Source organism: Arachis ipaensis, chromosome B08, assembly GCF_000816755.2.
Source record: "Arachis ipaensis cultivar K30076 chromosome B08, Araip1.1, whole genome shotgun sequence".
NCBI lineage: Eukaryota > Viridiplantae > Streptophyta > Magnoliopsida > Fabales > Fabaceae > Arachis > Arachis ipaensis.
Window position 1 is genome coordinate 9644928 of NC_029792.2, and position 11170 is coordinate 9656097.

Here is an 11170-nt window from a genome sequence, read left to right on the forward strand (position 1 = left end):
ACTAAACACTAAACTCTTATTATATATATATTAAGACAACTAACCTCATGAATCCAATAATTTGCGGTGCACAAGAGGCAAAGATTTAATAAGGCAAATTAGCATGACCACCCATTCATGAATCATGATTCTTTATCGATCAATAATCCAAAATCCAGTTGGTACCACGTCTTGCTAAGCTGAATTGCCAGGCGCAATTCCTTCATCTGCTAATTTATGGACCGTTAAGTTTAATCAATAAATAAGCTATTTGGAAATTTAGTAATTTTTTATATAGATAATTTTTTTTATGTCAGATAATAAGTGAATTATTAAGTACTGATAGCACAAGAATTCGACACAATATAGTTATTTCGACTATAGAATATGGTTGACAACACAGAGGTACACTACAAGAAATTTGGCAGATAGTGGTAGATATTTAGCAGCGGTTTATAGGAACTGCTGCTAAATAAAATCTGGCAGCGATTATAACGACGAATTTGGAAGAGGCTACTAAAAGTGTAACATTTTGCAGCGGTTTTGCTTTAACCGTCGCAAAATATCGCCTGGGCAAATATGTTTAATATGCTTTTTGCAGCGATTTTCTCTCAACCGCTGCAATATATTTTTAAGTTGAAATTTCTTGTTTAAACATTGCCTTCTTAAGTCTATTCAAGTTCTCGCTAATATTTCTTTTTTTGAAAAACATGTTTCAAACACTGCAACTTAATGCAGTAAAAAATTTTCACTTTTGTGTTACATAAAAAATAATTCATTAATTAAAAAATATAATAAATCAATAACAAAAAACAAATTTACGAATTAGGTTTTTTCTTGTACTATCAACACATTTTAAGTTTGTATTCAAACATAAATGGTAACAAAAAAATCAAGTGAACATCCGAATTCATAAAGTCAAAACAAAGTTCAATAGAGTATAAAAATCAAAATTATTAAAGTAGACAAACAAGTATTGAGTCAAAATTTCTCATCAACATCGTATTGACCTGGCCAGAAAAATTCTGTCAAAAATTCACTGCAGTGACGTGATAAAGGATTTGATAAGTCATCTCCAAACCATGGCAACTTGTTCAAATCGAAACCCTTTTTTGCAGCATGTACGTCATCTTCTCTATGTTGCGTATTTAAAGTTTCATTGTCTTTTTCTGTAACCTTATCGAGCTCAACATTCCTGGAGATGTCATATCCACCAGAGGAGATAGCATCTAAATCGTCTTCTGAATCAGTGTCTGCTCCATCTAGAGTGTCATCAACTACTTTGCCTGAATATTCAGCTGACACTGAAAATATGAACATGTAACCAACAAGATAAATCTACTTAAAAGAAAATAATAACTCCCAGGTCATTAGCTAGTAATTAAGACAAAAAATGCGTTAAAATGGTAAGCACTCTTTAAACCTAAACAAAACAAAATTAACATTTACCATCTCCTTCGTTGGTAGTTTGGACGGATTTCTTGGAAAGAAGTTCTGTAATAGAACGTTCTATATACTTTAGTTCCTCTTTTGAAGCAATATCCAACTTAACAACATGCGTGTTTCTAAAGCGCGTCTGCATCATAATAAAATTAACCAGTTCATGGTCTTTTTTATAATCATACCGTGTCTCTGTGATTCACTTCCTATGCTAAAAATTTTTTTCTAACCTTTAATTCAGCAAGTATGTCTTCAAAGGTCCTACCAGCCACAAATGTCACAAAAACATACCCAAATTTCTCCTCGTACATTGATCCCCATACATGAAGTTCTTACATATTTTAATATGAACGTATCAATTATTGTTGGTTATTTGCTTTAAGCTTATATCAACTTAAAATACTTATCATTCAAATATAGTTTAACTCAAGTTTTTAACGGTATGCCTAATGAACAAACCTGCACAGTAGCTTCGTTCGCCGTTTTCAAGTATTCATTAGAACAAGATCGTCCTGATATAGCCTCCAACCAAGACCTAACATTTAACTTACAGAACCATATGTCTCTGGCAACAGTAATTGCATGTTCAAGTGAATAGAATGGAGAGGCCACAGTCATTTCGTTAGCGAATGTTGTGGCCGCACAGCATGAAGAGAAATTCTCCGTAATCATTTCTCCTGTTACACCACCATTTTATATTGACTATATTGGTCAATGATAACAATATGGTAATTCAAGGATATTAAGAACAACAACAATGATGATCACAACCAAAATTACTTCAAAAGTGTGTCTTGCTATCAACAAGCGTTAGAAGAAATGAGAAACTGGTGGTATTCATGAAAACCAACAAGAAATGAAAACTTATTTCAAATACGAAAACACAGATTGTAATGTAACAAGTAAATTACGTACATCATAAGCACTATTAAACTTATTAAACACACACACATCCTCTATAATTGATGTTCATGTTTTCCATATTTCCACTAAGCTACATCATCGAAATTCTCAGAAGCATCATCTATTGTGTCTTCCAAATTATCATCCCGTGTCAACTGTAAATCACCGATGTCACCTGCCGCTGACATGGATAACCCTGGTTGTGGAGAAAAAGCAGCTTCAACTTCATCATTCTCTCCTCCCATGTCATACAAGTCTCGTGGTTTTACATGGATCACTATACTCCATTCTTTATCTACTTCATCATCTACATAGTATACGAGATGAGCTTCTGATGTCAATATGTACGGTTCATCCTCTTCTCGATCACCTGTGTGTATCAGACGGGTAAAATTAACGCTGGTAAAGCCCATATGGTCTTCTTTGATGCCTCTGCTTGTAGTTGGGTCAGCCCAGATACATTTGAACAACACCACTATGAAATGGCAGCTGTAGTTTAATTCAATTATGTCCACAATTTTTTTATAATATGGGACACTACCAACCGCCACTCTATTGTCGCGCATGCTTGCATAACTTCTAGTATTAGATGAGACATAAACTCCACTATTTTGTGTTTTCAGTCCATCTTCGTTTGTGATAGTTCTAAACTTGTAGCCATTGATGTTGTACGCCCCGAAACATCTTGCTTGAAGCATGGGACCGCATGCCAGCAACTTCATTTCTTTCGAATGTATGGTACTGTCCATTTGAATCTGGCATCAAATAACATCCATCGTTGATATAAAACATTGGATTTCATGAAGTTCAAATGCTATACTAAAAAGACATTAGTTAGGTTAAATTTCTACGAACCTTATCCTTGAACCAACGAGAAAATTCTGCATACACAACACGGTCTATCTTAGATTGCGACCTTGTTTGAGTCCGTAATCTTCGCTTCGTTTCTGCCCTATATGTACTTTATGATACAACAGAAAATTAGTCCAACGTATGATGGTGTGGAATGATTTATGCTCGTGGTTAAAAAATACATGAGCATACTTACTCAAGAAATGGAACGACGGCCTCGCAATTCACTAGGACATGACGATGTGCCTGATCTTTCTCCGTTGGAGTGAGTCCAAAATGTGAAATAGCCCTTGACGCCTTTCCAATTTCTGCGACATAGTTTCCCCTGAATTGTGTGTAACATTAATAGGTTGATCATCAACGCGCCTGGGTCGGTTGATTCTAGTCTCAACATTATCCAAATATCTAGAACAGAATGTCAAAATTTTCTCAGATAAATACCCTTCCGCAATTGAGCCTTCTGCTTGTGCCCTATTATGCACATATTGCTTCAATCGACCTAGATACCTTTTATAGAAATAGGACATAATGTTCAGTATATACGTTATGAAATCAATTGAATGTATAACAGGTGTTCATTAGCAAGCTAACCTTTCTATTGGATACATCCACCGATAATGTACCGGACCACCAAGTTTTAGTTCATCAACGAGATGTACCGTAAGGTGAACCATGACAGTGAAAAAGGATGGAGGGAAAATCATTTCTATCTGACACAGAGTTTGTACAATATGATTTTGAAGGTCACCAAGTTGTGAAGAATTTACAGCTTTCCCACAGATTTCTCAAAAAAATGATGACAAATTCGCAATCACAGATGACACCGGACTAGGCAATGCATTCTTCACCAAAATCGGCAGTAATTGTTCCATCAGAATGTGACAGTTGTGACTTTTCAACCCAGCCAACTTGTGCTGTCGCAAGTCTACACAACGAGAAATATTGCTAGAGTAACCATCTGAAAAGACCACGTGCTGTAGAGTCTTCAGGAATACATCCTTTTGTGAATTCGACATTGTGAATATTGTAGGAGGATATCTACCACTGCCGTCGGCCACATTTCAGGCCTTATGCCCATACTTTGCGAATCTTTGCGAGCTTTTAAATTGTCATTTGATTTGGCGCTATGGTTTATGATAGTGAATACCATATTGTCACAAATTTTTTTCTCTATGTGCATCACATCAAGGTTATGACGCAACATTTGATCCTCCTAGTACGGGAGTTTAAAGAACACACTCTTCTTTTCCCAATGCGAGTCATCCTGATCTGCATTTTCAGCAATGCGCTTTTTTTTTCTGTCATAGTTGAGTTCTTCCTAAATGAAACCTGGATGTTAGCCTGTTGCCTCAGGACATCTGTTGCAGATAACCTCTTCGGTGGACCTCTACTTTCAACTTGTCCGTCAAATCTATTACAGTCTAGTCTATATTTATGGTCCTGATTCAAGAAGCGGCGATGTCCCATGTAACACCATTTTCGACTAAATGTCAGTCGCTGAGCCTTAGCATCCACGTTACATGTAGGACACGCTAACCCAATGTATGTATTCCACCCAGATAAATTACCCAACCCCGAAAAATCGCTAATAATCCACATTAGCGACGCACGCATCTTGAAAGTGTTCCCCTTGTTAGCATCATAAGTTTCAATGCCATCCTACAGTTGCTTCAACTCATTCACCAATGGCTCCAAATAAACATCAATGTCATTACCAGGCATTTTAGGACTGGGAATAATCATAGATAGTATGAAAAAAGTCTGTTTCATGCAAATCCATGGCAGAAGATTGTACGGAATAAGAATCACAGGCCAGATGGAATACTTCGTACTCATATTTTCGAAAGGATTAAATCCATCGCTAGCTAAAGCTAAACGAACACTCCGCGGATCGTTTGAAAAATATGGATGCTTTGCATCAAATTTTTTCCACGTTTCGACGTCCCTGGGATGCCTCAAGAACCCATCATTATTACCAGCCTCTTTATGCCATAACATGTCTGCTGATAAGTTATTTAGGACTCATTATATTATTAGTTTATCCCTTTACATTTAGTAATGTAACTAATAATAATAATAATAATAATAATAATAAAACTTATAAACCTCAACAGATTTATAAAACAGCTATTAGCATAGACAAGTATCCCTTAACTAGCTATTATTTTTTTCTTTTTGTTAAATCAAATTGTAAAAAAAAAAAATAGTACACAGTTGCATAAGTAGAATCCGTTACCCAAATATTGAAGTTAACATGTCTCTATATAATTAAATTATAATGATAATTAACAGTTCAAATTTTATAAATTAACATTTCTCCTTTTATTAATTAAATTAACAGTTAATAGAATTTTATATTAACAATTAACTAATATGGGTGTATATTTATTCGTTGGAATCCACATGTTCCCATACATACTGTCCAAAACTGTACTTAAAATGAAAAATTGAATTATTATTTTTTTTTCTCAATTTTCATGCACAATGCAAGCAAAAAACTAATTTAAATTTGCTTAAATGTGAAAAGAGAATACAAAAATTATTGGTTGATGATTTTGTGATTCGGTCCTTAGTATAGTACAGAAGGTCTTCATCATGCATCTTATTATATTATGTGTTGTACTTGTATTAATTTCTTCACATTAAATAGTAAATTTCAATGTCTCTTTATTATTACTGAATCTAAGGCATTCATATTAGAGAATATGGTTAACATATATTGAATATATGTCACAGTAATTTGATGAGTGTCATTACCAGCATTTTTTGTTTAATTTTAAAATTAATTGAGCTTGATAGTTCCACTGTTTTGGGTATGAGCATTTGATTAGATTAACTAACAACCTATTGCAGGTTATATTTGTATTTTAAACCATGCTTGTATAAGCTAGAAACTACCAGAAAATGCTTAAAACATAATACACCTTTGCAAGTAATTTATGTATAATCAAATTATATGCAGAAATGTAGTTACTTACTTAGAGTCTATAAGCTAAGAAATTCATGATGAATAGTTATATATAAGATTGAAATACATAGAGGAAAAAGAAAGTAAGTACGTTATACTTACCGTATACCATCCTTAAGAATTATTGAAGTTGTTTTCTGAATTTACATATTAAAGGGATCATCAAGAACAATAGTTTAGCGATGGTGAAAATTTTCTAAAGGATTGCATCATCCACGTAAAAAAGATTGCAGAAAAAAATAGAAACCAATAAGAGTTAGATTAATGCGGTCGTTTTGAAATTCTACACCATGCGTAAGATTAGTAACATTAATTGATTTTGATTTACTTATTATGTGAAATGTTTGTAGCGAGTCTTTCACTATGAGGACGATGGAGGAGGAAGAATAAAGCAGAAAATCATACAAAAGATAGGAAAAAATTGGAAGAACACAAGAAATAATTTGTTCCATAAGTTTTATGATAGTAGAAGGACTTTTGAGCAAAATGCCAACCATAAACCATCAGGAATAGATGCAAATCACTGGAAGTGGTTTCTTGAATATCGGTTGAAGGATTCGACAAAGGTAACAAATATTCAATCGGTATTTCATTCTATTCATTTTAAAACTCTCTGAATTATTGCTAGATATGCTGTATTTGTTGTGATAGTAGAAAAACTTCTACCCAAAATACCTTTACCTTATTTTTTTTCCTGAAATTGTTCATGGCTATTTCATAGACCTTAAACGTATTAAATTATCCCATTCACATTTATGTTCTTGGTTTTTTGTTTGTAGGAGAAGTGCAAAAAAAATACCGCAAACCGTTCAAAGCAACGTTACACATATACTGGAGGTTCTAAAACATTGGCCAAAAAAAGACACGAAGAAGTAATCAATAACAGTAATTCAGTTTTAGATTTTTGCTTAGTTTTTTGTAATATAGAGTTTTTTTTAACTATGATTGTGTCCACATGAATGTTATAGGAGCAACGACAGGGAAGACCTATTGGTAGAGGAGAAATATGGACCATGTTACATAAAAAACAGGATGGCACGTATATAAATGAAGATGCGCGTGTTGTTGGTGTAAGTCATGTTGTTTAATTTTTCAGTTTTCTTGTTGGATTTACAATTGTAGATCTAAAATTAGTTTAACTCCAAATATCACATGTATGCAAGAAGCAATTGAGCATATTGAGAGCCAAGACGCCTCCAGCAAGGAGCTTTCACAGAATGATTTCCTCGCACAAGTTCTTAGCAAGGAGCAGCCAGGACAAGTTCGTGGAATGGGTTTCGGACCATGTTCCACTCAGTGTTTTCGTTATATTTCACAGCAGTCAGCCTCCAGTGTGCAAGTTGAGGAGTATCTGAAGGAGATTGCAGAACTTAAGGCAAAGGCAGCAGTACTAAAGGCAGAGGCAACAAAGAAAAAGGCAAAGACACAGACAATGAAAAATTTCTTAAGATACCTAATACAGCAACAAGGAGGTAATTTGCCTCCTGACGTAGCTGCGGATCTGGAAGCTTTGGGAAGTGCACCGACCGTATCCCGTGCAACATGATCTTCTGGCACTAATGATTTGAATGAAATATCATGGAGTCAAATCAATTGAAATAGAAAAACTTTGAATCTGAACACTTTTTTATTGTTTGCTGTGTAATGACTTTTGAGTTTTTAATTTCTAGTTTACAAACTTTTTTATTGTTTGTTGTTTAATGACTTTTGAGTTTTTAATTTCTAGTTTACAGACATTGATGCACTGAAGACAAATTTCTCTTATAATGTTTGTTTTTTGTTTAAATATTTTTCAACTATTTTGTGTTTTTTAATTTGATTAGTTCTTGGTTGTTTTAATAAATTAAAGTAACTTACGTAGTGGAAGAACGTAACAGAAATTAAAATAACGATTATATATGATAATTCAGATTTAAACAAAAAAAACATAATAATACATTTAGCAGCGGTTAAAAAGTCCACTGCTATATTAGAACAACTGATTTTCGAAAGATGGCATTTTGCAGCAATTACTAACCGCTACCATCTCCAAGTACTCTAGTTTACTGTTTAGTAGCGGTTATAACCGCCGAAAAAATATATCACGACAAAATACCATCAAGTAGTGGTTATTCCAGCGGTTACTATTAACCGCTACTAACCGTTTAGTCGCACGCTATCTTCTAGCAGATTTACAACCACTGCTATCTCTTTTGTAGCGGTTAAAAACTTCTGCTAATCGGCTAAATAACCGCTGCTATCTGTCGGTTCTCTTGTAGTGGTAGTTGACTAGTATAGTCGGCATTGAAAGAAAAGGTAGAAGTCGAACTAAGAAAGGTGCAAATAATACGTGGAAATAGATTAATTCTTAATAAAAATGAACGTGAAGAATATTACTTGACTGTTAATATATGGCAAGAACATGGCTAATTAAACCCGGCGAGTAAGTAAAATAAAAATTTGGGTAAAAGACCAATAACAACTCAGGCAACACATATATCTTCTCTATAAATAGGAGAGTCAACAAATTTCAAATAAACTTTTCATTTAACACTTTAGATTACACTAAATTTTAATAAATTTCTATTCACACAGATGCAAAAAAAAGATTATAGAGTATCAGCGCATGTGAATGTGTATGAAATCAATTTATTTTTGTTATTTCTTTCAAGCATCATCTTCTTTCATTTGTTTGCCTTTAATGTTTTATTGTTTTTAGTTTGTTTTTGTTTAATATTCTTTTATCCAACTTTGTTCATTAATTTACATCCTTATTTAAGAATATTTTGATAGCATTCTTTAAGTTTCTTTTGGTGTAATACTTTTTTAGAGAGTTTCATTATCATTTATTCAAAATTTAATTTTATTACTTGTAAAATTAGTTTCGACATTATAATAATGGATAAGTCTCGAGTTGAGCTTATTTTTTTAGAAGAATTATATCGGCTCTTCGAATTGAAATCTTTGATATAAGTTTAATCGACACCTGTGTTAAATTAAACCAAAATCAAGCAAAATAAATATATATATCAAAAGATAATTTAAATTAAGTTTGAGTTTACAATTTGACTCATAACTGTATGAAACTAACATACAATTAAACAATCAAACTAAGTTATGACTCATCACAAATTTAAGAGATAATCTATATCAAGGCTTTGGTAATATTGTTGTTGTAAGGCAAAAAATTCAAAAGACATAGTAAGGGCAAAATCTCATTCAAAAGAAGAGGGACAATGACCTCTCAAACTTCTAATTTTTTTTATAAATTATATATTAATATTAGTTTAATCTTCTAAAATTTCAATTTTAATTTTTTTTATTACAAAATTAATTTTTGATCCTTTTTAAGTTCAATTTAGTTATACCTTGGATAATGGATAAAGTGCTCGGGATCACATATGACCTCTTTTTTTTTGGTGAAACAGGAAAGGTAAAGACTAAAAAATAAGAACAAAAAGCTAAAGCTTAACCAACTCTCCTTAGCCCTATAGGAGTTGTAGCAATCAGAGTATAGAGAGAGTTTAACATCAAGAGGGGGTTATAAAAAACATGAAGGCCATATGATAATTATTGTCCTTTCTTAGACAAGGCATCAGCCACCGCGTTGGCTTCTCGCAAGGTATGCGTCCAGTCAACCTTAAGGAGCCAACGAGCAAGGACAGAGATATCTTCCAAAATAGCACTGCACGGATGGGAAGACGGGCACCCATTCTTAATGAAGGAGACCATCATTACTGAATTTGATTCAATAGTAATGCGATGGTAATAATTAGCTAAAGCGATTTGTAATCCTTTCACCAATATCCAAAAGCTTTGCATGCATAATGGAGCAACTTCCTGGGTTGCAAGAGAATTCAATCAAAAACCTCCCCAAATGGTTCCGGAAGGCACCCCTATACACCGCATTGCTCGAGTTTCAGAAAAATAATGTATCAACATTGAGCTTAATGTTTTCTTCATCTGGAAGCTCCCATCTAATGAGTTACTCATGGTCCCAAATCCGTCTTCGAGGAGCAGGACTATTTTTTAGTGTATTCATAATCTCGTAGGCACGGGCATGAATGGAGAACAAAGTGGCAACAGGGTGCATCATGAGGTCCTCAAAGATTAACCTCTTCTGGTAGTACCACAAAGAAGAAATATACCAATGCCAAAAAGAATAGGCCAATCTTGCATACGGATAGTCTCGCTGCACATGTGTAACACCCTAACTTTTAGCACCTCATGATCGTACTAAAAGTTTAGGCGTTACTTACCTCTAACTCTTCTTATTTGATACTATCTTTATTTAATTTGAGCCTTTGTGGAATACGAATTGGAATTTTAATCAAGAAAACAAAATGTTTTTACTTTAAAACTCTTAATCACAAAAATATATATACTCACATAGCAATATATACATAGACTTATTCCAAGATTCTAAAATACAAGTCCTACCCCTCTAAAAATCAAAGACAATAAATAGGGAGGGAAAAATCTAAAGCTAAACCAACTACAGAAAATATGGATACATATTTACATATAGTTCTGATGTTCAGTCGCGGCTCCGCGCCAAGGATTCCTGAACCTGTTGCTGAAACAGAAATCTATAGGGGGTGAGAATGTCATCCTCGCATGTTCTCAGTAGGAAAAGTGAATGTCATAAAAGTAATGAACGAAATGCGAATAATTGACTTTACTCAGTAAAACTATTCTTTTATCAAGCCTTTGAAAATACTTTTTAATTTTATTTTAAACAATTAATTGCTTTCTTTAAAATTTCTGAACTTAAAATAAAACTCATTCACAACATTAATTCTTATTCACTTTAATACATAAACTAATAGTACCAGAGACCCAATTGAACACACAAGCAAGGCAGAATACAACAATCAGCACAATCACAGAGAAAATACAACAAGTAAAACACAACCAAACGCAAATGCGCAAATAATATGATGCATGTCTGTTGGTACGCGAAATCGTGATTGTTCATTTCCTGGCTACAGCGCCAAAAACTTGGTGTGGGAGAACATGATCTCATCTTTTACACAAATTCACGTAACT

At 33.6% G+C, this 11170-nt stretch overlaps 1 protein-coding gene across 1 annotated transcript; it reads left to right on the forward strand.

Moving 5' to 3' along the window:
- Window positions 5548–7393, forward strand: LOC110265229. Its single transcript, XM_021108106.1, has 4 exons — window positions 5548–5604; window positions 6493–6708; window positions 6922–7014; window positions 7111–7393. Exons 1-4 carry the CDS (start codon window positions 5548–5550, stop codon window positions 7228–7230), a joined length of 486 nt encoding a protein of 161 aa, XP_020963765.1. The 3' UTR covers window positions 7231–7393.